Raw genomic sequence first — 27,960 nt, forward strand, 5'->3', positions numbered from 1 at the left:
CCCTAAATCAGGTGGTTTAAAATAACAGAAATTTGTTGTGTCATGGTTCTAGGGGCTAGAAATCCAAAACCAAGGTGTTGGCAAGGCCTTGCTTTCTCCAATGGCTTTAGGGGAGAATTTTTCCTTGCTTCTAGTTTCTGGTGTTTGCTGGCAATTCTTGGCATTCCTTGGCTTGTAGACAGATCGTTTCAGTCACACAGTGATATTGTTTGGCCGTGTTACCACCCAAATGTCATCTTAAATTGTAGCTCCATAATCCCCACATGTTGTGGAAGGGACCTGATGGGAGGTGATTGAATCATGGGGGTGGGTTTTTTCCCTTGCTGTTCTCATGATAGTGCATAAGTCTCATGAGATCTGATGGTTTTGTAAAGGGCATTTTCTCTACATATGTTCTCTTGCCTGCCACCATGTAAGACATGCCTTTGCTCCTCCTTTGTCTTTCCACATGATTGTGAGGCCTCCCTAGGCATGCAGAGCTGTGAGTCCATTAAACCTCTTTTTCTTTATAAATTAACTAGTCTCAAGTGGTTCTTTATAGCAGCGTGAGAATGGACTAATACAGTAAATTGGTATTGGATAGTGGGGTGCTGCTGTAAAGATACTTAAAAATGTGGAAGCAACTTTGGAATTGGGTAACAGGCAGAGGTTGGAACAGTTTAGAAGGCTCAGAAGAAGATAGGAACATGTGAAAAAAGTTTGGAACTTCCTAGAGACTTGTTGAGTGGCTTTGATCAAAATGCTGATAGTGATATGGACAATAAAGTCCAGGCTGAGATGGTTTCAGATGGAGATGAGGAACTTGTTGGGAACTGGAGCAAAGGTGACTCTTGTTACGCTTTAGCAAAGAGACTGGTGGCATTTTGCCCCTGCCCTAAAGGTTTGCGGGGAACTTTGAACTTGAGAGATATGGTTTGGGTATCTGGCAGAAGACATTTCTAAGTAGCAAAGAATTCAAGAGGAAGCAGAACATAGAAGTTTGGAAAATGTGTAGCCTGATGATGCAATAGGAAGGAAAAAGACTATTTTCTTGGGAGAAATTCAAGCTGGCTGCTGAAATTTGCATAAGTAACTAAGAGCAACATGTTAATCACGAAGACATGGAGAAAATGTCTCCAAGGCATGTTAGAGACCTTCACTACAGTCCCTCCCATGACAGGCCCAGAGACCTGGGAACAGAAAATGGTTTAATGGGCCAGGCCCAGGGCCCCCTGCTGTGTACAGCCTAGGGACATGGTGCCCTGCATCCCAGCTGCTCCAGCTGTGGATAAAAGAGGCCAAGGTACAGCTCAGCCTGTGGCTTCAGAGGGTGCAAGCGCCAAGCCTTGGCAGCTTCCATGTGAGATGAGCCTGTGGGTATAAAGAAGTCAAAAACTGAGGTTTGGGAACCTCCACCTAGATTTTAGGGGATGTATGGAAACCCTTGACCGTCCAGACATAAGTTTGCTGCAGAAGCTGGGCTCCCATGGAGAACCTCTGCTAGGGCAGTACAGTAGGGAAATGTGGGATCAGAGTTCCCACACAGAGCCCCCACTGGGGCACTGCCTGTTGGAGCTGTGAGAAGAGGGTCACCGTCCTCCATACCCCAGAATGGTAGATCTATCAACAACTTGCACTCTGTACCTGGAAAAGCCACAGACACTAAATGCCAGCCATGAACGCTGCCAGGAGGGGGCCTGTACCCTGCAAAGCCACAGGGGTGGAGCTGCCCAAAACCATGGGAACCCACGTCTTACATCAGTATGACCTAGATGTAAGACATAGAGTCAAAAGAGATCATTATGGAGATTTAAGATTTGACTACCCTGCTGGATTTTTGACTTGCATGGGGCAAGTTTTCCCATTTGGAATGGGTGTATTTACCCAGTGCTTATATCCCCATTGTATCTAGGAAGTAACTAACTTGCTTTTGATTTTTCAGGCTTATAGGCAGAAGGGACTTGCCTTGCCTTGGATGAAACTTTGGACTGTAGACTTTTGAGTTAATGCTGAAATGAGTTAAGACTTTGGGGACTGTTGGGTAGGAATGATTGGTTTTGAAATGTGAGGACATGAGATTTGGGAGGGGCCAGGAGTAGAATTATGTGGTTTGGCTGTGTCCCCATCCAAATGTCATTCTTGAATTGTAGCTACCATAATCCCCACATGTCATGGAAGGGACCCAGTGAGAGGTAAGTGAATCATGGGGGCAGGCTTTTTCTATGCTGTTCTCATGGTAGTGAATAAGTCTCACACAATCTGATGATTTTGTAAAGGGCAGTTCCCCTGCATATGCTCTCTTGCCTGCCACCATGTAAGACATGCCTTTGCTTCTCCTTTGCCTTCCACCATGATTGTGAGGCCTTCTCAGCCATGTGGAACTGTGAGTCCATTAAACCTCTTTTTTTCTGTATAAATTACCCAGTCCTAGGCAGTTCTTTGTAGCAGTGTGAGAATGGACTAATACACATGCTTATCCTCTACCTATTTGTCTTTCCATTGTGTTTGTCTCTGTGTACAGTTTTTCTCTTTTTACAAGGACAAAAGTCATACTGAATTAGAGCCCATCCTAATAAGCTAATTTTAACTCTATTATCTCTGTAAAAATCCTGTTGCCAAATAAGGTCACATTCTAAGGCACTAGGGATTAGGACTTCAACATACTATTTTTCAAGGACACGATTTAATCTATAACAACTCCTATCCTACTCTTCACTCTCAGCTGACAACCTATTCTAATCTATCTAGTTATTGACACTACATTGTATTTTGGTGCTCCAACTGAAAAATTTATGTATGCATGTCTCAGGGGATGAGTTGACATTCTTTTCCTATGGTTGGAAAATCTATGGTTAAAGAACTTGAGATCTTATTGTCAGGGGATTAATGTGTTAATGGGAAATAAAGAATATGAAACTAAGTATCAGTGGCCCTCTGCATGTCTTAAATTAATTTTCATTTTGTATTACATTCTTGCTAGAAACTTTCAGGATTTTTATTCTTTCAAGTTCCAATGAAATGCTTGTGTATTTATAAATGTAATTAGGCCAGGTGCGGTGGCTCACACCTGTAATCCCAGCACTTCAGGAAGTTGAGACTGTCAGATCATGAGGTCAGGAGTTCAAGACCAGCCTGGCCAACATGGTGAAACCTCGTCTCTACTAAAAAATACAAAAATTAGCCAGACATAGTGGCAGGCACCTGTAATCCTAGCTACTTGGGAGGCTGAGGCAGGAAAATCGCTTGAACCCAGGAGGTAGAGGTTGCAGTGAGCCAAGATCATGCCACTGCCCTCCAGCCTGGGCAACAGAGTGAGACTCCATCTCAAAAAAACAAACAAAAAACAATTAATTCAGTTGTAAATAGTGTGTATACTAACACATGTCCTATGAGTTATCTTCTTACCCACACTGCTCCAACTTTTTTGTCTTTGTTTCTTAACACACTATTGAGGTTTCGGCTGAAATCCTCAGAGAATTGTCCATTGGCTATCCAATCTAAAATAATCATAGATTATTTTCAATTGGGTGACCCTTTAAAAAAAATCTGTATCAGATTTTTATAAAATTGTCTTATTTATTTGCTGACTTCTTTCACTACAAAGTTGGCTCCATGAGAACTTTATCGACCTTGCTCATCATTATAGCCACAGTATTTAAGTCTAACTCAAAATATACCCTGTGTGTGTGTGTGTGCGCGCGCGCGCGCATGCATATAGAATGACTGAATAAATGATTTTCTTGCTTTGGTCTTGCAATTCTAGACAGATGCAGAGTAGTATAGATGCATGAGATAGATCAAGTTTTGCATAACCTTTATTTTGCTATGGGAAGCTGAACAGATGTTTTTCAAACTGACTCCCCAATATACAGAGTTATAAAGTTTAAGTTTCACTCACAATTATCTTAAGCTAGTGAACCTCACACAGTTCTTACATGGCTTTATAGCTCTTTCCCTCCAAAGACTTGGAATATAGTTGAATTCTGACACATGCTGTAAATCATTTAATAAAATAGCCATTCATGTTGTTAAAATCTCCATGTAAAATACAAATAGCATGTTTCTTAATGTAATAAAAATACTGATCTGAAATCAATAGCTAGATAGTAAAGGCATTCCTGTTTAAGTCAGGAATAAGACAAGGAAGTTGGCTATAAACACTATTATTAGACATGAATCTGGAAGTGTCATTTTATTATCAGTCAAGATAATAACAAATATTGCAAAGAAGGAAGCAAAATATATATAATAAGGTTATGTAATTATTAAAATGAATAAATAAGCTGAAAAGAAAGTTTGGTGCACTAGTCAGTTAAAATTTAACAGAAAAGATAAATCGCTATCTTACATGGTAACAATAACCGTTAGAAACAGAATGGATGAAATCTATTTTATGCAAAGTTTGCATAAAAACTAGGTAGAAGAAAAAAAGTTTGCATAAAAACTAGGTAAAAGAAATGAATAAATTTAATGAAATTTCCATGAAAATTCTGGTTTTTTTGAACTTGGAAAGTCTTCTAAAGTTATATGGAGAAATAAATAGTTAAGTATAGCTAGAAAATTCTGAGAAAGTAAAAGTAACAAAGAGGGACTTGCCATATAAGATAGGAAAATGTAATATAAACTCCAATAAAAAAGGGGAATGATTATGCTTCTAGAATTGCTGAACTGATCAATGAACTAGATAAAGACCAGAAATAGATCCAAGTGTTTGTAAGAATTTAATATATGGTATACATGTTTGGACAAGTATGGATTATTCAATGAATTGATAAGTTGGTTTTTTAATTTTTATTTTTTAGACATAGTCTTACTCTTTTGCCCAGGCTGAAGTGCAATGGCATGATCTTGGCTTACTGCAACCTTGACCTCCAAGGTTCAAGCGATTCTCGTGCCTCTGTCTCCTAAGTAGCTGGGATTATAGGCATGCGTTACCACACGCAGCTAATTTGTTTTTTTTCTAATGTTTTTGTATTTTTAGTAGAGACAGGGGTTTCACCATGTTGTCCAGGCTGGTCTCAAACTCTTGTCCTTAAGTATTCTGCCTGTCTTGGCCTCCCAAAGTGCTGGGATTACAGGTGTGAGCCCCTGAGTGTGGTCTTTGATAAACTGAATATTTAAAAATTATAGCCTAAAAAGCAATTTTACAGCTCCACCTCTAGTAAATGGTAAAATGATTTTTTTTGAAAAGTTGGAAAATATAAGAAACAAAGGAATGTTTTCCTTATAATGTAAACAGTTCACATAAATCAAGAAGAAAACATTTTCCCCTACTTCAAAGAAAAATGGGTTACGGAAGTGAAAAATCCAATTCACATTAGAAGTCAAATTGGTCATGTGACAAACATTCACCTTTCCAATAATCAAATGAAAGCAAATCTGGTCAGGTACGGTGGCTCACGCTTGCAATCCCAGCACTTTGGGAAGCTGAGGGGGGCAGATCACCAGAGGTCAGGAGTTCGAGACCAGCTTGGCCAACATGGTGAAGCCCCATCTCTACTAAAAATACAAAAAATAGCCGGGCATGGTAGTGGGCAGGGATTGGTTGGGGGTGGAGGGGCTGGGGTTGGAGGGGTTGGTGTCTCTATGTTGCCCAGGCTGGTCTGGAACTCCTGGGCTCAAACAGTATTTCTTAGATTATTCAGTATCTTATAGAGAACTCTTTTTTTAAGGTTTAAAAATCATTCAGTATCCTATAGAGAAGTTTCTTTAAGGTTTAGGAACTAGAGAAGTGGTTAAAGAATTCATATGTACTTTACTCATGAACAAAGGAAAGTTCATTTCTCTTTTTTCGTTTGGGCTGTCAGGAAACAATTTTTAGCCCAACTCAAACAACTGAGTAAGATACTGCATCCATCCAATTCCTATATTAACCTTTTCCCCTTTCACAATTCCTTCTCTTCCTAGTAATCTTTTTTTATTGGCCTTGCTTTTTAAAAATTAAAAATGTTTTGTTTTACTATATTCTTATGTATTTATAAACTGCTTCAAATCTCAAATCCCTTGTGGGTTGTGAACCTAAGTAACAAACAGAAAAGTCTCTAAAATAAAAGTTATGTTTTGAGAATAGAGCATTTCAATGGGAAAACAAATGCCATAGTACACTATGTGCATATTCAAGAAGGCAAAGGAAGACAAAGGGTTTTAAAGGAAAAAAAAATGAGGATGATTACATACTTCTTTTGAAATAATTCCCTTGGCTACAAAGGTCAATAACGGGTGACCTCAGTTGAAGGTTGGACAGACAGTTTCTGGGCAGACATCCTTGCAGAGGCTTTTTTTGTATAAGGTTGTGATGGTCTTTATGGTTTTTGCAGTCTTTGTTTTCAGGCGTACAAGCATGAGTACCCTCTCTTCATGTCCTTCCATGGTTCTAGTTGTCAGAGATTTGTTTGTTTGTTACCCTACTGTAGTAAGTACTGATTGGTTGCTGGCTCAAAACAAAATATCTACTAATAAAAAAATGACAAGAACAACTGAAGACAATTTTTGTAAGCAATGTTGTATTCTACATTCATTTTGCTTTGTGTTTTAATTTTTTTCATTGACAAATAATAATTGTCATTCATGTCAGACATAGTGATGCTTCCATACTTATGGAATGTAGTGATCAGGTTAGGGTAATTAGCATATCCGTCATCCAACTGAGGACATCTAGAATGGCCCAGGTATTAAACCGTATTAGTAAATGATTAATTTTCTGAAGACGTGCTGAGTATTATGATTATGAAAAAATGTCCTTAGTTTTAGAGATGCACACTTAAGTACGTAGGGGTGTGGTGTCTTATCTGCAGATTTAGGATGATTCATCAAAAAAAATTTACAAGCATTTATAGAAAGAGAAAAAAAAATGGCAAAATGTGTTGAATTGTTGAGTCTGGGTTTTAAATAGTATTATTGAATTAGGGTGGATAAACCTAGAGTCTGTTGCTATTTTTGCCAGTTATTATGACATCACCAGAAAGCTGGAATTACTCCCGTGCCAAAGCACCCTCAAATCTCGCGATACTACGGCCTTAGTGGCGCGCGAAACGCGGGAGGCGGGGCTGAGGCGAAAACGACTGACTTCCGGCCAGGCCGTTGTCTGGGTGGCGCGGTCGAGTCATCGCTCGGCCTTACTGCTTGGTTCTCCGGTCCCTCCCCGCGCCCTGGCGCGGGGGGTCGACCAACCAAGTGAGGCGGGAGGCGACTCTGACCTTCCCTCCGTTTCGTTTTGGCCAGTGCCGGAGGCTACCAGCCCTGGGGCCTGGGGTACTGGGAGCCCTTGAGGCCCTGTCTGAGTGGCCGGGGCCTACTGCGGCCCGCCGCCGGGCCTCATGAGGCATAGCCTGACCAAGCTGCTGGCAGCCTCGGGCAGCAACTCCCCAACCCGCAGTGAGAGCCCGGCGCCGGCTGCAACCTGCTCGCTGCCCTCGGACCTGACTCGGGCGGCGGCGGCGGCGGGGGAGAAGGAGACGGCAGCGGCCGGATCTCCCGGCCGCAAGCAGCCGCTTGGCGACGAGGGCGAGTTGGAAGCCAGGAGGGGGAGCCGCGGCGGAGTGGCCGTGCGCGCGCCCTCGCCCGAGGAGATGGAGGAGGAGGCGATCGCCAGCCTCCCGGGGGAAGAGACGGAGGATATGGACTTTCTGTCTGGGCTGGAATTGGCGGATCTCCTGGACCCCAGGCAGCCGGACTGGCCCCTGGAGCCCGGGCTTAGCTCGCCGGGGCCTCTCTCCTCCTCTGGTGGAGGCTCGGATAGCGGCGGCCTGTGGAGAGGGGACGACGACGACGAGGCCGCTGCAGCTGAAATGCAGCGCTTCTCTGACCTGCTGCAGAGGCTGTTAAACGGTATCGGAGGCTGCAGCAGCAGCAGTGACAGTGGTAGCGCCGAAAAGAGGCGGAGAAAGTCCCCCGGAGCAGGCGGCGGTGGTGGCGGCAGCGGCAGCGACAACAACCAGGCGGCGACAAAGAGTCCCCGGAAAGCGGCGGCGGCCGCTGCCCGCCTTAATCGGCTAAAGAAGAAGGAGTACGTGATGGGGCTAGAGAGTAGAGTCCGGGGTCTGGCAGCCGAGAACCAGGAGCTGCGGGCCGAGAATCGGGAGCTGGGCAAACGCGTACAGGCACTGCAGGAGGAGAGTCGCTACCTACGGGCAGTCTTAGCCAACGAGACTGGACTGGCTCGCTTGCTGAGCCGGCTGAGCGGCGTGGGACTGCGGCTGACCACCTCGCTCTTCAGAGACTCGCCCGCCGGTGACCACGACTACGCACTGCCGGTGGGAAAGCAGCAGCAGGACCTACTGGAGGACGACGACTCGGCGGGAGGAGTCTGTCTCCATGTGGACAAGGATAAGGTGTCGGTGGAGTTCTGCTCGGCGTGCGCCCGGAAGGCGTCGTCTTCTCTTAAAATGTAGGGTCAAGTAATCTGCTCTTTATCCGCGTTTACCCCTTTCAACTCCCTTACACCATGTCAAACACCTTAGTGGGACATCTTCACCGGACACATTTCAGAGGAGAAAAAAAAGTAGTTATTGAATCTTAAAGTGTTTAGCTAAAAGCATGAATGTGACACAGTAACCAACTCCTAATGATAACATGTGACTATTAAATCTCTCTGACAGTTTCTTTTTTAGGTGATTTCCTTCCTGCCAGGCTCCGTTGTAGGGGTTACAGAACAGTCGTTCCCGCCTCACAACCTGGTAAGGATCCATCTCTTCACGTAACGCTCATGCTCTGCTGCTTAGTCTACTTTAATGGGCAACATCTCAATATGTGTGTGTGTGTGTGATTTTTTTTTTTTTTTTCCCTGTTTTGGAAGGTGGGAGGGAAACTAATTTGGGCCCTGTCCACCCTGGAAACAGACTTGTGCTGGTCAAGAATGTATTTTAAGATGCCTCTTCTGGTTGAAATAGCTATTAATGTGTCCCCTTATTCAGACTTGCGTGTACCTAGCTCTTCTGTCCCCAGTGTGGACATGGCCTTGGATGACATCGATTCCAACTGTACACTGAAAGCTGCTTATAGAGATACAGTTTGGAGACAGTGAAACAGGTGAAGTTGAATGGAAGTTCCGAGTTGTACAAGGTGCAAATTGGAATTCCTATTTTAGGGCAACTTTTCAGAGGTTGACAATAAGTGTTTGGGGCATGCACAAATGTGATATTTTGCTGGAGGTGGCAGGTATCTCTTAAATATTCAACAATGCCTTTTAGTTTTCAGTAGGAGATATAGAAAGTCTATTCAGAGTAACAGATTTTAATATCTCACCGTTAAAGAAGTTGGAAATTAACATGCATACCAGACTCCTGTGTTTTAGTTAATTGGAGAATGAGAATGGTTAATGTTTCTTTGAGGACCAGCAGTGATTACCCTATCACTGAGTATGAATAACTTGTTGAACATCTTTATTTTTGTTGTATTAAAATTTTAGGTTAAATTTATATATGTACGATTAGATATTGAAGGTTGTGAAATGTGAATGAAAACGTGTAAAGTGAGGCTTCACAAAGAATCTTATTCTCTGTATTTCAAAAGTATTTGTCCTATTTAAAAATAATGTTTAAAATTCAGTGGTTCTGGCCACTAAAATGACACTATTGGCGCTATTTCCCCAAAGGTGGGATTTATTCTTCCCTTAAATATGTTAACCAGTTGTATAAATTGAGTTATGGTGTCCTTCACTGTAAGAGGCATTAAGAAATTCTTTGTGAAACATCACTGCTTGATAAAGTATATACGTATTTAGCATCCTTGTTTTTCTTTGTGCTAAAGTGGATACAGCTGTTGGGGCAGAAGAGACGGGACCAGCTGCTGGCCACATTTCCTGCTTTATTTTAAAAGGTAGTATAAGAAATGAGGAAAAAGAGGTAATAACAGGGCTTCTGCTGTCTTTTCTTTTTAAAATGTTCATAATTAAAAACTATTTTCCAGCAGTCCAAAGATGTAAGTTATCTTACACATAAAATGTCTTGTTGTTAATTGGTTATGCAAATGGAATCCTTGTTCTTGCACAACTGTAAATGTTTTGTTGCTAGATAATACGATTTGAGACCTAAATTGGTCTTTGGTTTCCAGTGCATCATAGCACATTTTGTAAAATCATCTACTGCACTTGAGCATGAATGGGTAGTAGCCAAACTCACAACTTGGAGTGATGAACCTGCTTATATCTAAGGGCAGGAGCAAGCCCCTCACAATGCAGCTGCATGGATTTTTAGTGCCTACTGAATTTTTTCTATATATATATACATATATATATATATATATATATAAACCAAAAGTAGTTGGAAAGATTATTTGAAATGACTAATTTGTGCTATCTTTATGAAATATGTTAAATGTAGCTTTTTTGAAACAGAAGCCTTGAATTGAAATTTAATACTTGAACATTTTGTATATATTTCTTTGTATATAATTTTGTGCAGTACCAATGACAAAAATATGATGTCATAATAAAACCAGGTTTGTTGATCTTTTAGTTATGGGCTCAAAGAATTTATTCATCTCTAACATGACATTGGAAAATAATGGATGAAAATAGGAAAAATGATTGTTGTTAATGCTGACTGTGGGTCTTAAAAGGTTCTGGAAAGCAGTAAGTTCATTTTTCTAAAAACTATACCATTCTCTTGGAATATTCTTCTTTACGTCAATACTTTTCCTGCATTATTTGAAGTTGTGGGCTGGGGAGAAAAAGTAGTCAAAGCTTTCTGAATTGAGATGCTTTGAAATTCCAAGTGTAGATTTTTAGAATGTCATTTTATAAATGGCAGTTTTTGGAATTACTTGATTAAGAACTTTTGAAAATGGAAAGATTAGTATGGCCTATTTTTAAAGCTGCTGTGTTAGGTTCCTTATGTTTTATTAACTGTCTTTTCTCAGTTTCCATTTCATTGGTTTTTTTTTTTTTTTTTTTTTTTTTTTTCTAGTTTTGGTGTCTTAGTGATTTTTTTCATTTTTTTACATCAACTTCATGGTCTTGTTTTTACATGGTAATTGCATGTATTTAGGATCTAATAGGGGCTTTAAATAAATTTGGTCATATTTATGTGTAAGCACATTTTACTGTAAATGTTTGGGTTTCTGAACTTAAACAGATGTTTATTTCAGTATGTAGTAAACAATATCTTAAAGTGTCTGATTCACTACTTGTTAATTAAAAAAGTTATGATTAATGTGAAACTGTTGTCTTACTATTTTTAGAAAATTGTGTTCTGGATGGTTAGCACATGGATAAAGGAGATTTCTGGAATATAAAATGGATTGTTTTTGAAATTTCTAGGTTTGGCTCTATTTACTGTAATAGTTGAAAACAACTTAGTATTTGGGCGATCCTTTTGTCTTCTAAATGTGCCTCTATGGTAAAATGATACAGAACTAGACTAAAGATAGAGCTTTTGAGTATTTGTCTTTGATGGTGGCAGGAATTCATACATTAATTGAACTAACACATCATATTTTGACCTACTGTTTCTATCATATTGACTTACTGTTTCTGCACTTCCTTGACCAGAATTATCTTAAAAAGTCCGCTTTTGTTAAAATGTAGTCTCACGTCTGATATAATCCAACAAAAAGTGTTCGAAATATTTTAAATATTTGTGCGTTTTATAATCACTAAATTAATCTCTTTCTCTTCTCTTTAAACAGCTTAGCAGTGTCTGCAAAAACGAATCTTTTCCTACAACCTGTTAACTGACTGGACTGATGGTAACAAAGTAATTGTGAGAGCCATGTCGGTCAAAAATTTGGCATCTGCTGAAAAAAATGAATGCCATTTTCAAGTTCCCAAATTACTTCTATACTGATTTCACTTTCCAGAAATGGAGATATGAAAAGATTCTCTGGAATCCTTGAAAGACTTAATAGAGATTGATGAGACTAAGTTAATCTTGGAACAAAATTACACCTTTTTTGTCTTTCATGGGAGTGATACTCAGTTCTTTGCATATCTTTAAAAAATTGTAACTGTTGGGGGAATTACAGTATTTCATCAAGAAATTAATTAGAGTTTTTACATAATCAAGAGCACATTCTATGGAATTATATTTAGTGGACTAGAATCACATAAGCAGGCCATCAGTGATCACAAGGCCTATGAGTTTGTATTTATTTCCTGAACATGAGAGCTAATTTGGAGTACAGACACCCTGCTGAGTAGAATATGAAAGTTTATGTAAAGTTCTGAACTATGAGTAGTCCTTTTAAATAGCTGCATTGATTTGTATATCTTTGAAAAAGTTGATTATTATTAAATGTGTGGGTAGTTAATTGCAATTTAGGTTAACAACCAGGATGTGTAGATTCTGAGGTTTTGGCTTCTTGAGCTTTCTCTTAAGTACTCAACACTGTTTTTTTTTTTTGAATATTTTGAGGTTTCTAATTAATGGTATGCTAGTTTCTACTGTTTTATATAAAACTTTAGTGTTGTATAAGGGTTTTAGTATTCTGGATGATGGGAGTGGCTTTTTTGTGGCATATGGTTGTTTTACCTAATTGAAATATTTTTTCAGTTTATTACAAGTGTGAAAAAACACTTAAAACTCTGGATTGTTTTATTTCATTTTTGTTGGATTATGTTAATACATTACTTCACCTGGTTTAGATTGAGTCATTTTACCTTACTCATTTGGGAAATGTGCAGATGATAGAAGAGGAATTTGGGTAGGAGACAGGCTGTTACTTCATAATAAACAGCTGGTTATTATATTATTCAAAATTTACTAAAACGAGTCAGTTTCTTATAACTTTAAGCGTGTTCATTGCCTGTGAAGCCAGGCAACAAGTATTCCCACTGTCTTAATTAAAACTTAAGTGCTGATGTTCCTTATAGTGCAGCTGGTTATAATTCCAGAACCAAAGGCACCAACATTATTTGGTGACCTTAACTACTACTTTGATAGAACAGACTGGGTAATTATGAGTCATCTTTTTAATATGTGATTCCTAGTTCAGCATTTTGAATGTGTAGTTAAGGTCTCACTGATTTAGTAACATTTTAAAGCTAAATAATCTGATGACTCTTGAAAGTTTAATTGGTAGTATGACATTTGTAAGTGCTTTTTTCTCCCAGACTCTCCTCAATGTTTAAATTTTTTGCTGTTTTTTAAATTTACTTACCATCAAAGCTGGGGATCAAAAACGGGAATTCTTCCATTAGAAATTTGTAGTGTTAGTTTGGCCAGCACAGTATTTTTCAGATTTGAATTTCAGTACCTTTATGTGTAGCCTCAGTAATCACTCAACACCAGTCACTCTTTATTGTCTTATAATACCCTATAATTTTTGTTGACTCAAAAGATATTTTGCTGTTTTCACAGTGAACTAATTGAAAAGTATAGTTACTGTGTTTTAAATATTTGTGTAGTTCTGTTAATATACTGATTTGAATTTTATTTAGCTCAACTTCCTTTAATGTCAGCCTTCAAATTTTGTCTTTGCTGTTTACCCACTGAGGTCAGTTTCCTAGACCCCTCTGGCTCTTAGTGTACTATAGTTTGGGCTTTATAAAATATATTAATGTATTAATTTAACGTGAGCCCTCTTTTTATTTAAAGCCAAATAACTACACAAAGTAAATTATAAAAGATTTAAATAGTTTGTCTACTGGAACTGGACTGAAATATTAAAAATTGATTGAGGGTAGTTTACTTCAGGTGTTAGCTACAAATGACTAAATGCCCTTAAGTAATTCAGATAACCTGCCCTCCAAACAAAAATTCTGGCAAAGTAAATTTGTAGCAACAGACTTAACATGCTTGATTGTTTATGTTGCCCATTTCTACTAATTGAAACGATAATTTAAAAATATGTGGCAGACGACAGAGATTAGAAATACTTTTTAGGTACAGAAACCATTGTAAACTCATCCCCATTTATAAATGGTATTATGCTAGGGAGTAATTAGGCTAGGTATGTTTAAGGATAAGGAACGAAACTTTGTGCTCAGTTATCAAAGAACTTAGTTATATCATTGGGCTTTGAATTATCTAAGTTGATTACACCATTCTGTATTAAGGAGTCTAACACTGTAGTTGGGTTAACATCAGAAGTTACTTTTAATTCATTGTTTTTTCACTGTGGTGAGTAGAACTCTGCCTTAAAGTGACAATGTAGGTATGGATGATTTGGAGTTGGAGCTTTTCATCTTGATATTTTAGCTTGTAAAATCAATAGCTATATTGTTTTGCCCTTTAAATGTTAATATATCTATACATCTTTCTTTCCCTAGTTGTGAAAGCAAAGCATATTTTTTATAGAAAACTGAGAATATCCAGAAAGGAATCAAGAAGAAGTGAAAAATTACCCTATAACTCTATAAGCCGTAGAATATCCACAGTAAACATTTTGGCATGCTTCCTTTCAGTCTCTTTTGTGCATATAGATTCTTCTGCCTCGTAATTGAGATGATTTCTTATATAAGTTTGGTAGATAATACATTTTATGTGCCTGTTGAAAGAAAAATTCATCTTTGCTTTCTGAAAAACATTGTATTTTGTTAATTTCACTTGAGTTTTTCATCTGTTGTAGCACTGCTTTATATTTTTCTTTAAACAGAAGCTAAAGGCCTGTTTCACTCACAAAGATGCCTTTTCTAAATTATTATATGTAATTTTAAGTAGCGTAAGATTACTTAACAGGTATGCCATTAAGTAATAGTTAAGAGCTTCATGAATAATCTTGGATGCCACTTAAAATTTTGTTTGGAACTTTTCTGTGATGATTAGCTTGCTTCATAAGAAAGTGTTAATTTAGATCTATGGTGTCCAATACTGTAACCATTAGTCACATGGCTGAAAATTTAAAATGGATTAAAATTTAAAACTCAGTTATTCAGTTGCACTAGCCACATTTGAGGTGCCCAGCAAGTACATAGGCTAGTGGCTAACATACAGTGCAGATATAAAGTATTTCCATCATCACAGAAAGCTTTGTTGGACAATGCTGATTCAGTTGCTGTCACAAAAGAAAATAGTTTAGAGAACTAGGATGAGAAACGTTAGGAGAACAGAAGAAAGCACACAAAAATTTAAATGATCGTAGGATATGAATCAACTAGGGTATTTCATTGAGGGTCAGAGAGATTAATTTTGTGATTCTAAATAAGTGGAAGCTTGAAAGGCTACCTAAACATTTTAATAAAGCTTTCCAAATAAGGAGACTCTAAATAGCTAGGTCTATATCATAATAGCTGAAGCTGAGCCTGAATGATTCAAGAAGATGACTGATCCTCTGAGGAAGGTTGTTAAATCAGTTCTAAGAATTTATGGATTAATAATAATTTGAATTGAGAAAGTGAATTATAAGTAACATTTGGTATAGTGTATTTATACTTTTTTTAAAATTTTTATTATGAAGTCTTCAGTGTAAAATACTATATAATTTTTTTTTCTTGTGTTACCAAACTCAATGCCTAAAAGTAGAGCAAGCAAGGTATAAGAGACAATATTGGGCAGACTAGTAAAGTTAAACTTGTTTAAGTGGGTAGCTTTTATTTAGATTTACACTTTTGTTGCCCTGTGTAGCCTTTGTTGTAGGTCCCAGAATTATATGTTGATGAATAACATTATACATAAACTGTTTTTACTATTTTATTTTTGTGTACATATTTGTTTAAAATCAGTGATTTTCTTGGCCAGGTTCAGGTAAGTGAAGGGCCTTTATAAATAGTTGATATTGTTTAGACCCAAGGTATGCTGAAAACACAGTCTGCAGCAGAATAGGAAATAACATCTTTCTAAAGACAGGCTTAGAAACTCTAAGCCAGTAACTTAAGATGTTCCCTTTGTTTGGTAACAGAGCTGTTTCATACCTGTAAGAAAACATTGAGATAGTTATATAAGATTGTTGTATCAAGTGGCAAACCTATCTATCTATGATATATATGAGTCCTGGAAGTCTTATGATAAAACTAGAGATTAAGGTAAAAGTCTTCAGTGTCTAGTAATCCCAAAAACTGTTTTGTTTCTTTATCTACTTTGCTTCAAGGCTATATTGTAAATCGCTAATGCAAGAGTTCAACAAAGAATAACCAGAATTATTTTAGAGTAGAAGACTACTAATATAACAGCTAGACATTTTCTGATGGAATTTTCCTTTATTGCAAGTGTTCATCAAACTCATCCAAGAAAATTGTTTGTATGATATAGGTTTCAAAGCTGTTTGCAGCTTTGTAGTTAGTTTAGTATTCAGTACACAAATTAAGGCTAATAACCTGAACTACACACCAAGTAGAACTGTTTGAAATTCTTGAGAAGTAAAATTTGATTATAAGAAAAACATATGTCTTGTTGGGGTAACATTTCCTTTGGCCTAAATGCCTTAAAAACAGAAAATATATTTGCTGCTTTAAGTTGTGACTTTTATAGGTAATCACATATTATAAAAAGGTTTTCATTGATCATGAGAAAACAGTCTTACCTGGCTGCTAGGCTACCATTTATAGGTAAAGCTAAGAAAACAGGGTATAGACCACCAGCAAGAAGACCAACCAGTCCACTACGTGTTGCGGTACAGGTTTCGCAATTCATATCACCTAGGAAATAAATTAGTTCTGGAAATGAAGGTCATGATAGTCAAGCAAATATGAGTTAGAGAATGTAAGATCCTCTTCTATGTATTACAGACATTTTTCAGGCAACATAACCAAATGCAGTTCTACAAAGCATGTTAAAAGGTATAATTACTTCTATGAGTAGCTTAAAATAGCTAGGAATGATTGATAAAACTATCTTAGAAAAAAAAATTCTCTAATTTGTTCTGAACTTAGATATAATCTCTTGGTTTGGGCTGGTCCTAGCTTTCTGCACTTGTTTTGTATCAGCAGACTTGGGCTAATATTTTCACTCATCTGTACAATTAAATGGGCAGTAGGTCTCCCTTGATATAGACATTCTTTCCACTGATCATGGGAATTAAAACACTCATACAATTTAAACAAATTTGGAGCAGTACTTAAAGTAAAATTTAAATGGACTGCCTTCCCTAGCACCCATGGTAATATTTTTATTTGAAATCATTAATCAAAACATTTTTTGTGATTAACTATACTCAAAGCGTTCAGCACACATGGTAAATTTTCAAAAGTAAATCAAGTCTCCATGCATTTGATAAACATTGTATATGCATTTAGTGCTTTAAGGGATTTACTATATAGTCTGATTCTCCAAAAAATATTTTTCCCTTTAAGGAACTGCCTTATAAAATGTAAATTAAAAAAATCTAAGGTAGCCAACGTTTTTTATATATATATATAATATTTCCATATATATAATTTTCATATATGGATTTCCAAGTATTTCTTACTGTAAATGAGCACTGTCAGAAAGATATGTTAAGGAAAGTATTGCCGGGTGCAGTGGCTCACACCTGTGATCCCAGCACTTTGGAAGGCTGAGGCGGGTGGATCACCTGAGGTCAGGAGTTTGAGACCAGCCTGGCCAACATGGTGAAACGCTGTCTCTACTAAAAATACAAAAAATTAGCCGGCTGTTGTGGCGGGCGCCTGTAATCCCAGCTACCTGGGAGGCTGACACAGGAGAAACACTTGAACCCAGGAGGTGGAGGTTGCAGTGAGCTGAGATCCAGGGCACTCCAGCCCAGCCTCCAGGCAACAAGAACAAAATTCTGTCTCAATTTAAAAAAAAAAAAAAAAGCTTAGAACTGCTGTATTGGTGCATCTTGGTTGGTAGACCACGCTAATATGAATTATTTACCACATAGAGAGGCTAGCAAGATTTAATCTTATTTAAACACTGCATTATAGCATACAGGTACTTAATAAGTATGACTAAGGCAAACTTTTTGGTGACAGTGAACTAGAATTTACCTGTTATCAAAGGAATATCTACAAAACCTCTGTAAGTTGCTTGTGTTGTAAAGAAAGGGATCACTGCCATTGGTAAGGTAGAAACTATACGAGCCTTTGTCACATTCAAGATGCGTCGAAAAAGACTGTTTCCTATGAGGCCACAGAGAGCAGCATTTAATCCAACATAAACTGATCCATTTTCAAGTAGATTCCTGAAAGAGTGAGAAGAATGAACTTTTTATTTGCCTTACTGTGTATATGAGCTTTCCCGATTCTGACATCTGTTACAGAACTTAATGGGACTTTGGGAATACAGTAACTGGATACATCTATCCCTTATAGAACTGAAATCATAAAAAAAGTTGTTTTATATATAAGTTTTTGCTCTTCTCCCAGCAGCCAGTAGGTGCCTCTCCTCTGAGCTCGTATGATATTTAATACTTACCCCTCTAGCACAATGCATTACAAGACAGTACTATCTTACGTAACCACTGATGTACATGTCAGGCTCCCACACTTGTCTTTAAACAACTGGAAGACAATGGATCAATGGATACAAAGATGTATTCAACCTGACACAGAAGATGTTCAATAATGTGGAGTTGATGTGTTTTCTTTCACTCTTCCCTGAAACCTTAGTGTCAGGATTGGGAGTACTAACATTTAAGTAATACCCTATGCTAGGTACTTCGTTAAAACCCATTGATGAGCAATAAACTGATGTTTTGAGATACTGGTAGAACTGGATTTTAAGTCAAGGTATATATGAATTTTTAACCTATGTCCTACGCATTCTTTGGTTTTGGGAAAAAGTAATACTTAACATGATTATTGAATATTGAAAATACTGACTCCAAACTTGTGAGACTACCACTTAGCCATTTTACTGCTTGCATTACATTGCCATCTACAAGACAGTCAATCTTAAAATTTTCATTACTCTTAACTAGCCAAAGTAGCTGCACAGTAAACCCTCTAACTTCTGTGGTTCACATTCATCTTAAAATAGCTTTTCTAGGAACTCTAAGCTTCTTACGTTGTATAAGGTATTGCTTTTTTATCTGTCACTTTGCAGTTATCATGATGCTTATCACTTATTGAGAACCCCACTGTATGCAGCAGACTTAGTGCTAAAGGCACAAAAAATTATCTTCTACCTTCAAGGTTTACATAGTTGACTATTCCTGGAGAAGAAACATAACGTAAACTTGAGATATAACAGAAGTCTATCAAAATGGTAATGGTGGCTGTTCAGGAACTTAAGAGTACATAGATTATAATTAGTGATGACAGCCTGGAGAACCTACCAAACACAAAAAACATGTAAATGTGAAAAGCCTATGCTTTTTGTGGGGGTTGGGGGAATAAAAAACTTTTAACACTTCTCTAAAATATTACTTCATCATAACAATCATGTCAAATGTATGTTATCCCCATTTTAAAAACCAATGCTCAGGTAAATAATTTGCCTATATGCATATATAATGTATATAAAATATATACATTATATATAAATCCATTTGTTTACAAATATGTTATATATACAAATAAATAGTAGTACAAGTGAAATCTGCATAGCAAACTTTGCTATCTCCCAAGCAGATTTTTCCCATGGCTAAAAAATTTTTAATTAAAAATTAGCACAAAATTGTTATCTAGCAGCCCCTTGCCAGTTTTCCAAAAAAAAGTGCCTATACCAACTAAAAACTCATGACTTTTTGATAAGATATACACAAGAAATAGACATGAAATAGTCCAAATTTAATGACAAACATGCATATGAAAGCATTCTGTAGGTCAGAAAATGAAGTTTTTGATAATAAGAAAGCTCCATACACTGAAGGACATACCAAGTAACTGTTAAATACCTAACTAATAATCCAAGAAGGAATGAGGATTTAAACTTAGAAGATAAAATGGAAATGAAGAGAAAAAATAGGAACAAGGCAAAGATAACAGGACACTGTCATCTGCCCAGTTTAGATGCCAATAATTGAAAGCATTTATTGCCTCTAAACTAAATTTTACTTTGCAGTTCCAGGTATTCTTTCTAATTTGATAAAGGTCCTAGTGACAGCCTGCTTTATTCTCTTCAAAGCTGCTACCATCTATTTTTTTTTTTTTTTTTTTGAGACAGTCTCACTCTGTCACCCACGCTGGTGTATGGTGGCACGATCTCAGCTAACTGCAACCTCTGCCTCCCGAGTTCAAACTATTCTCGTGTCTCAGCTTCTCCACACCTGGACTACAGGCATGTACCCCCACACCTGGCTAGTTTTTGTATTTTTAGTAGAGACAGGGTTTCACCATGTTGGCCAGGCTCGTCTTGAACTCCTGACCTCAAGTGATCAGACTGCCTCAGCCTCCCAAAAGTGCTGGGATTACAGGTGTGAGCCACTGTGCCTGCCTTACTCTTTTGTCAGTCTTTCTCTCTTTCCCTATCTTGCTGGCCTGGAAACATGGACATAGTTCCTTTTTGCTTTAAAAGTTTTTCTGTTGCCTTAGGAAAACAAGGGAGTGGAGTTGCCGGGTGGGGAAGGGGACGAATCTTACCAAGTTCTTACTACTGGCCTTTTTTTTTCTTCCCCTCAGAGATCCTTGTTCTGAACACTACTGGTCTTGATTTATATTAAGTTATAAGTGGCAGCAAGATTGGAATTTGTTCAGTTTTTATTCCCAAAGATAGCAAGATTATGCTTCCAAAATGTATTTTAAATCCATGCTCTTTTCATGTCAACTGTCACCAGCCCTACGATCTCCACTCACCAGGATTACTATGCTGTTTTTTCTACTGGTCTTTCTATTTCCTTTCTCTCCTTCCTCAAATCTGCTTTCCTGAAAGCAGCTGGAATATTATTTAGAAATGTTAACATCATTCCCCTGCTCAAAACTCTTCCTGGTTCTTATGCCCACTTCCTTAGTACTTCAGAAACAATGGTTACTCAAGTACCACAAGCCTTGGCTATCTTGTGGCTAGGCATATGCCATCTCTTCTACTTAAGATACTGTCCCTCTCTCCTTCCCAGGTGGCCTTTTCATCCTTTTATAGTCAGAGAGACCAAAGTACACTGAAGTTGCCTGGCAAAGATCAGTATGTTCCCTACATTGATTTTTCTCTTTAATAATACTTTTTTTTTTTTTTTTTTGAGATGGAGTCTTGCTCTTGTCATGCAGGCTGGAGTACAACAGTGCTATCTTGGCTCACTGCAACCTCCACCTCCTGAGTTCAAGCAACTCTCCTGCCTCAGCCTCCTGAGTAGCTGGGATTACAGACACCTGCCACCACACCTGGCTAATTTTTGTACTTTTAGTAGAGACAGGGTTTTGCCATGTTGGCCAGGCTGATCTTGAACTCCTGACCTCAGGTGATCTGTCCACCTCGGCCTCCCAGTGCTGCAAGTACAGTCGTGACCCACCATGCCCGGCCCTCTTTAATAATATCTTAAAGATCTTTAGCCATGATCTCATTTCTCTGACATTCTCTATCTTGCTATGTGTGTTCCATGATACTCGGAATGGCAACCACAATGACAGAATGAACTGGAAAAAAAAGACATTTTAAAAGTTATTTTAAAGTTTTGTTATTTAAATTGGTCCATAAATGTTTACATTTTACTATACTCCAAGTCTAATGGAAAAACTCAAATCATACAATTACATAATGTCCAAAGACATGAGTTCCCACCTCAACTTCCACAATTAGCTATGTGATGTTGAGCAAAATGGTTAAATGCTCTCATCCAGGCAAGAAAAGGGCAACTTCCTCCTGACATTACATGTTTATACTCATACCAGATGAATCTGATATCATGAATCTGGTGAAAATCTACCTGATAAAAGGTATTTTTAAATTAAGAAGAGTTCTTACCTTTCTGCTTCTGGAAGCTGGTTAATTTTTCTGTTTACGATTTCAAAAATGTTTTCCTGGTTATTGGATTCATAATTTTCCATTTTGAGCCTTAAAAAATGAAATGTAATTCCTCAAGATTTTATAGAAAAAAATGTAAAAACCTTCTGAAGACTAAAAATACTGTAGAACTAATAACTTAAAAAAAAATCATTGCAAATATGAAAAAAAAATTAAGTGAAACAGAAACCAGAACATGAAAAGCAATACATAAAGCTTTTAGGAAACACAGAATATCTTCATAATCCTTAAAACTATTTCCTAAACAATTCACAAATAGTGCTAAACATAAAAAACTTATTTCATTTCTAGGTATATCTGAGATCAGGAGTCAGCAAACTTTCAAGGGCCAGATGTAAATATGGTAGGTTTTGCAGGTAACATAGCCTTTGTTGAATATTCTTTAAAAAAAAAAAAAACTCTATAAAAACATAAAAATCATTCTTAGCTGGGTGACTGTACAGAGGCAAGCTATAGGCTGCATATGGCCAGCCTACATACCAGTAGTTTGTTGATGTATGCACTAGTTAGGATGAAAATGTTAATTAAAAGTGGGAGAATGGTGAATGATGAGTTTTAAACTAAAGATTTGGCTCATTAAACAGGTTTCAGGGTAACAGTTAAGAAAAACAAAGGTCAGGCACAGTGGCTCTGGCTTGTAATCCCAGCACTTTGAGAGGCCTAGGCGGGCGGATCACAAGGTTAGGAGTCCGAGACCAGCCTGACCAATATGGTGAAACCCCATCTCTACTGAAAATACAAAAATTAGCCAGGTGTAGTGGTGCTCGCCTGTAATCCTGGCAACTCAGGAGGCTGAGGCAGGGGAATCACTTGAACCTAGGAGGCAGCTGTTGCAGTGAGCCGAGATTGCTCCACTGCACTCCAGCCTGAGCAACAGAGCAAGACTCCTCTCAAAAAAAAAAAAAAAAAAACCAAAAGTTCAGGGATAACAACAAAGAAAATATGGTTTTATGAAACCAGATTTTCTCATCTGCTACAACATTACAGGCACTCGTTTAAATATTTATTGCTGTTTTATATTGATAAGAGGTCATTTGGAAATGCTGAATACACTGACATATCTCTAGACTTAAAGTTAACCCAATAAGTAAATTAAAAATTTAGGTCTAGGTTTTTGGGAGTCCAATTTTTGAGGGCCTTGGCTACACTAAAATGACAGACAATCCCTGCTGTACAGGAGCTCTGAATGATTTTGCGTATGGGATGGTGGAATATATATGTAATCAAATTCAGTATGTATATATTGTACTGATAGCAATATATGCATATACACACACATATATGAAATGTATATGTTCAGAAATAACTGATTTCCCTAACATATTCTGCTCAATGGTATCACTACTTTTTTCTGCATATTGGTGAGGTTTAAAGTGCTGTGAAATATCCACTTCTACACTGTGTATGTTGAGTCACCCTTCATTCAGTAGAAGTCCTGACTGGGCAGCTCCTGTGGGGCATTTTGTCTCCGATATTAATAACAAATACCTATCAAAGACAACGGCGCCTGTTAAAACTACAAATATTTCTAAAGATTTTTGTGTTAGCTATCTCATGTCATTCTTGGGAGAGCTCTGAGAGATACAGGCAATGTGGGGCCTATCTGAGAGATAGGTAAAGTGGGGCCTCTGAAAATTAAATTTGGCCGTGGTCACCCTGTGAATTGCCAGTAAATCTGGGATTAAATTCAATCTCAGGTGTTTTTCCCTTCGATTGAGTTAATTTAAATATGAGATCCTTCCTTCTAGAGTGGAAAGGAAGAGACAGCACCATAGGGCCAAGTCCACTTCTACTTGCCCTCATTTATGCGCAGCGCTGCTGGTGGCTAGCGTCACCGTACCGTGCTTCTCTTGACACAGGGACATTTACTGCACCCCCTCCCCCGGAATACCAGTACCTTATGCTCTCCTCCCACTAGCCTGTGGGTGCCTCCTCAGGTCTTCCGCAGCCACGCCGGAGGTCACTACAGCTCTACTCGCCTGAGCGCAGCCATCTTTGGCTGACACGTGACTCGGCCTGGGCGGGCGCTGGGTCGCGGCTGCTAATTGGACTGCCGGACGGAGGTTGCGCCTGGAGCGGCTTCCTGCTGAGAGACTTCCGGTCCGAGGAGGTGTCGGGCGGCTAAGCGTTGAGGTTTGTTTATCTGGTGCAGAGGGTGCTCATTTCACCTACCCTTGTCTCCCAGGACAGAGCTTGTAGAAATTGTGAAATTTTGAGATATAAGTTGGGTGACCCTCAGTCTGCCTCTTCCATCGAAAACCTACCTCGGGCACGTTTCTTAACTTCCTGGTCAGTAGAGCCTACTTAAGATCTTGGCATGGGATATATGAAAACGGCACAGCTCTTGACATAGATGGGTACTCAGGTTAAAAATAAGTCAAAGGGGAGCTATTTCTTGGCTTTATCGATTTTTTTCTCTCTCTTGGAACTTAAGTTCCCTGTGCCGTGTTTGGATCTGTATTGCTTGTCCTACCATAATCAGCACCTCAGAGCTGGAGGTTATTTTTCTGAGGATTCCTATTGTCCTCCAGTGTACTGCTTATTTGAAAGCAGGGTTGGGTGGAAGTCATCTTCTTCTTGCTTTTTAAATATAACTACTAGAAAATTTAAAATTATATACGTGGCTTGCATTATATTTCTATTGGACAGTGCTGTTAAGAAGGTACATCTAATGCTCTCCTCCCAGTAGCCAGTGGATGCCTCAGCAGGTCTTTCTCAGCCATGCTGGGGCTCCCTGCAACCTTTGCTGAGCTCGCGTGGACTAGTTAACCCAATAAAAGGGAAAAATGCCTGTGATTGAATTTTATATTAAGTCTATTAAAATTAGCAGGTAAACATTGTGCCAAAAAACGCACAGCTCACTGTAATAAAAAAATACATGATCATAACACATATCAGAAATCTTAATTATTCTCATCCTCTCAAATTTCTGAGCAAGTGATAAAGTGTTGCATTGTACAGATACTTTTTACACTGTATCCATTGCACGGTTGCTTGACCATTAGGCTCCATAGGGCCAAGAAGTCTGTAATTGCAGTTTCTAAACTTGCACAAATAGACTTATTTTCATAAAAATGTACAAGAAGGAAAATTCCTAGTCTTTTTTTTTTTTTTTTGACAGAGTTTCACTCTTGTCACCCAGGCTGGAATACAATGGCCTCATCTCAGTTCATTGCAACTTCTGCCTCCCTGGTTCAAGCAATTCTCCTGCCTCAGCTTCTGGAGTAGCTGGGATTACAGGGGTGTGCCACCACGCCTGGCTAATTTTTTAGTAGGCACAGGGTTTCACCATGTTGGCCAGGCTGGTCTTGAACTCCTGACCTCAGGTGATCCACCCGCCTCTGGCTCCCACAGTACTGGGATTACAGGTGTGGCCACTGCACCGAGCCATCTAGTATTTCTTTACTCACTTTACTTTTCATCTCAAGGTTTTGAGCAAACAAATCACAATATTCTGTTCACTACCTTTGCCTGAATGGAATTTCACTAGGGCTTCTTTATAACTGTCTGTGTTTCCTAATTATGTAGAAACTATAAAACCACGGTCTTGTAGAGAATAATAGGCAATAAGGTTGAAAAGGTTAAAAAAAAAAAAAAAAAAGCCAGACTAAGAATTTGCTCCCTTTTGTTTGCTTTATTTTCTGGGAAATGTTGGTTATTAAAAATGGGAGTTAAATAATTCATAATTACACTTTGATGAAATTCATATGGTGCAGCAAAAAAATGGAGGCAATACTGCAGATGGAAATTAGTTAGGTGACTCCTAATCAAAAACTCAAGGACATCTCATACTCCAAAGCTAAAAATCACATGTTTTCCCCTCTCCTATCTAGGCATCTACTGTTTCCTGTCTCAGGGCTTGGCAGCACCATTCATCTTGTTGCACAAGCCAGAAACTTAAGTTCATATACATTACTTCCTGCGGGCTAATCAATCATGAACATCTATTTATTTTCTTCCTAGATATTCTTTACATGAATCATCTGTCAAATGTGCACTGGAGATGACTCTTTATTCTCACAGATTCCACTCATCTTTCTTTCAGCAATTCTTTACACAGCACCTATGAAAATTTATGTCAAACAATTTAGCCAAACTTGGGCTATGCATGGAAGAGAAGGGACAGAAATGTAGCCAGAAATCTTCAATGTCTATGATGCTTGCACCAGAAAACCATAAGCTCCTTTTGGAAATAGGAAATAACAATTTGTCAAAGCATATTTTTCTCTCTATTTCTAAAAATGTGCAATTATTTTGATTTTAAAAATTTTGAGAAATGCCAAAAGAGAAGAGATGATTTAGCTTCGTACAGCTTGTCTGAACTCTGTAACAGAATATTGGCACATAAAGTAGTTAATCCAAATAAAAGAAAATGGAACCTGACCGCTTGTTACTACCTTTATTGCTGCTACCTATTATCTCTTACCTGGACTGTCTATAAAATCCTCTGTCACCCAAAAAAAATTCGTGGGATATGGCTCTGACTTAAATGCTGCATGAATCTGCTGAAAATAGTTGATCCAGGAAGATTCCATATTTCTCAAAGATAATAAATAAAAGAGGGACTTCTGGCTTCTGGAAATGGCACAGTAGCTTATGTTGGACAGACTCTATTGCAAATAACAATTATAAACGTTGGACAAAGAAGAGATTCTTTTAGAAGACCCTGGACAGCAACCAAAATAGCTTGAAAACACAGGAGGGTATACAATTCTTGAAAGAAGGGAAAAATACTGGGTAAGATCCACATTTGTCCAGCCTTTATTCATGAGGGCATTGGTCTGGGCAGTACATGGGGAATAGAGTGCCAGTATAAAGCAGCATTCTTCCCATTCTAGAAATCTCAGAAGTTGAAGTTTGAAAATGCCAGATCAACTGGAAATTGGGGCAGGAACCTTGAAAAGGGAGCCACAGGGAGAGGGGAGGGAGCTCCAAAATTTGTCTAACAAAATCCCCTCAAATCTTTGGCTGACATTAATTATAACAGCACATGCATGTGATAAGACCTGAAGAACCCAATGGACAGCAACAGCTGAAAGACTGGAAGAGCTGAAGTGAAATTTCAGGAGCTGTCTGATGCTGAGAAGATAGTGTATTTTTGAATATTTAAATATTTAAATTCAAATATTTGAAATGTAAATATTTCCAAGTTACAGAGATTGGGTGAAGACTTTGGACATTCCACTGAGCAACATCTTAGAAGTAATGACTACATCCAATGACTGAGACCTATGCCCTAGAATCAAGGGCAAAATCAACCAAATCAATATTAAAAAAAAAAAAAAAAAAAAAAAAAAAAAAAAAAAAGCCAAAAGGAAGTCAAAGAGGAAGGAATAAACCTAAGAGTGGAAATAAAGAGAAAAGACAAAAACAGCAGAGAAAAAACAAACTGTGATTCTTTGAAAATATTAAAATTTGTAAGTCCTAATAAGACTAATCAAAAGAAAAAGAGACCAACCAACTAAATCTTTTTGGACTGAAAGAAGGGACATTAATACGAATTCGACACACATTAACAGGATAAGAAGGGGATATTATAAACAACTTTAACCCAATGTGTTGAACAATTTAGTCAAAATGGACAAATTGCCTGGTCTTATTGTTAATTGCTTATCTGTTACAATTTATTTTTTCTTTTTTATCTTATAACCTACAACCTTGCTAAATTAAATAGGATTTTAAAAATTACATAGATAATTTTATTTCTTCTTTTCCAATCTGGCTAGACTCTCCCATACAGTGTTGACTAGAAGCAGTAAAACACATTCTTGCACTTTTCCTGATCTTAGCAGGAAGTCATTCAGTTTCCCACCATTGTCATGTTAGTTACAGGTTTTTTTGTAAATGCTCTTCAAAATTATAAGATGTTCCCTTCTTTTCCTTCTTATGCTGGGAGTTTTTATCAGGAACAGATGTTGGATTTTGTCAAATGCTTTTTTCCGTATCTTTTCAGATGATCATGTTTTTTTCCTTGTTTAGTCTGTTAATATAGTGAAATATATTGTGTAGGGCCTCCAGGTTCCCCAGCCGTCTTTCCGTGTCCTGACCGAAAATCACAGAGCACCTTGACTGCTGTGTGACCTGGCCAGCTGTGGATTTTTCCCAGCAGGCTTGAATCCAAACCAAGACCTTAATTTCCAGGCACTGATAAAGTTATCTAGTTTGTTGCCCAAAACACTAAAATGAACTGGCCGTGGCCCTGAGCCAAATTCCTTAAGCCCTTATATAAACTCCATATCCTAATCCTCTTGTAACTTCTATCCTTTTT

General features: G+C 38.1%; 2 protein-coding genes and 1 long non-coding RNA gene across 11 annotated transcripts; 2 read left to right on the forward strand and 1 right to left on the reverse strand.

The window, feature by feature from the left end:
- Nucleotides 1–5,585: 5,585 nt before the first annotated feature.
- On the forward strand, nucleotides 5,586–14,314 carry CREBZF (CREB/ATF bZIP transcription factor). 4 transcript variants are annotated; one of them, XM_032295991.1, is made up of 4 exons: nucleotides 5,587–8,365; nucleotides 8,577–8,654; nucleotides 9,727–9,795; nucleotides 11,605–14,312. In XM_032295991.1, the coding sequence occupies exons 1-2, from the start codon at nucleotides 7,296–7,298 to the stop codon at nucleotides 8,590–8,592; spliced, it is 1,086 nt and encodes a 361-aa protein (XP_032151882.1). In that variant the 5' UTR covers nucleotides 5,587–7,295; the 3' UTR covers nucleotides 8,593–8,654; nucleotides 9,727–9,795; nucleotides 11,605–14,312. The 4 variants fall into 4 exon arrangements, with proteins under 4 accessions (XP_032151879.1, XP_032151882.1, XP_032151881.1 ...); XM_032295988.1 differs by lacking the exon at nucleotides 11,605–14,312 and having other exon boundaries at nucleotides 5,586–8,365; nucleotides 8,892–11,398; XM_032295990.1 differs by having other exon boundaries at nucleotides 9,727–14,314.
- Nucleotides 14,315–15,527: 1,213 nt separating this feature from the next.
- Nucleotides 15,528–23,753, reverse strand: TMEM126A (transmembrane protein 126A). 6 transcript variants are annotated; one of them, XM_032295996.1, is made up of 6 exons: nucleotides 23,590–23,709; nucleotides 21,990–22,072; nucleotides 21,633–21,722; nucleotides 17,783–17,976; nucleotides 16,375–16,507; nucleotides 15,528–15,766 (listed from the first exon to the last, which is right to left on the reverse strand). In XM_032295996.1, the coding sequence occupies exons 3-6, from the start codon at nucleotides 21,713–21,715 to the stop codon at nucleotides 15,574–15,576; spliced, it is 603 nt and encodes a 200-aa protein (XP_032151887.1). In that variant the 5' UTR covers nucleotides 21,716–21,722; nucleotides 21,990–22,072; nucleotides 23,590–23,709; the 3' UTR covers nucleotides 15,528–15,573. The 6 variants fall into 6 exon arrangements, with proteins under 6 accessions (XP_032151887.1, XP_032151892.1, XP_032151890.1 ...); XM_032296001.1 differs by having other exon boundaries at nucleotides 16,375–16,489; nucleotides 23,590–23,708; XM_032295999.1 differs by having other exon boundaries at nucleotides 23,605–23,700.
- Nucleotides 23,754–23,806: 53 nt separating this feature from the next.
- Nucleotides 23,807–26,999, forward strand: LOC116563327. The gene is made up of 2 exons (XR_004274337.1): nucleotides 23,807–23,981; nucleotides 25,656–26,999. It is a non-coding gene; the product is annotated as an uncharacterized LOC116563327 (long non-coding RNA).
- Nucleotides 27,000–27,960: the final 961 nt, after the last annotated feature.

The sequence above is a fragment of the Sapajus apella genome, unplaced genomic scaffold, assembly GCF_009761245.1.
Source record: "Sapajus apella isolate SASKATOON/1434 unplaced genomic scaffold, GSC_monkey_1.0 scaffold34, whole genome shotgun sequence".
Classification (NCBI taxonomy): domain Eukaryota; kingdom Metazoa; phylum Chordata; class Mammalia; order Primates; family Cebidae; genus Sapajus; species Sapajus apella.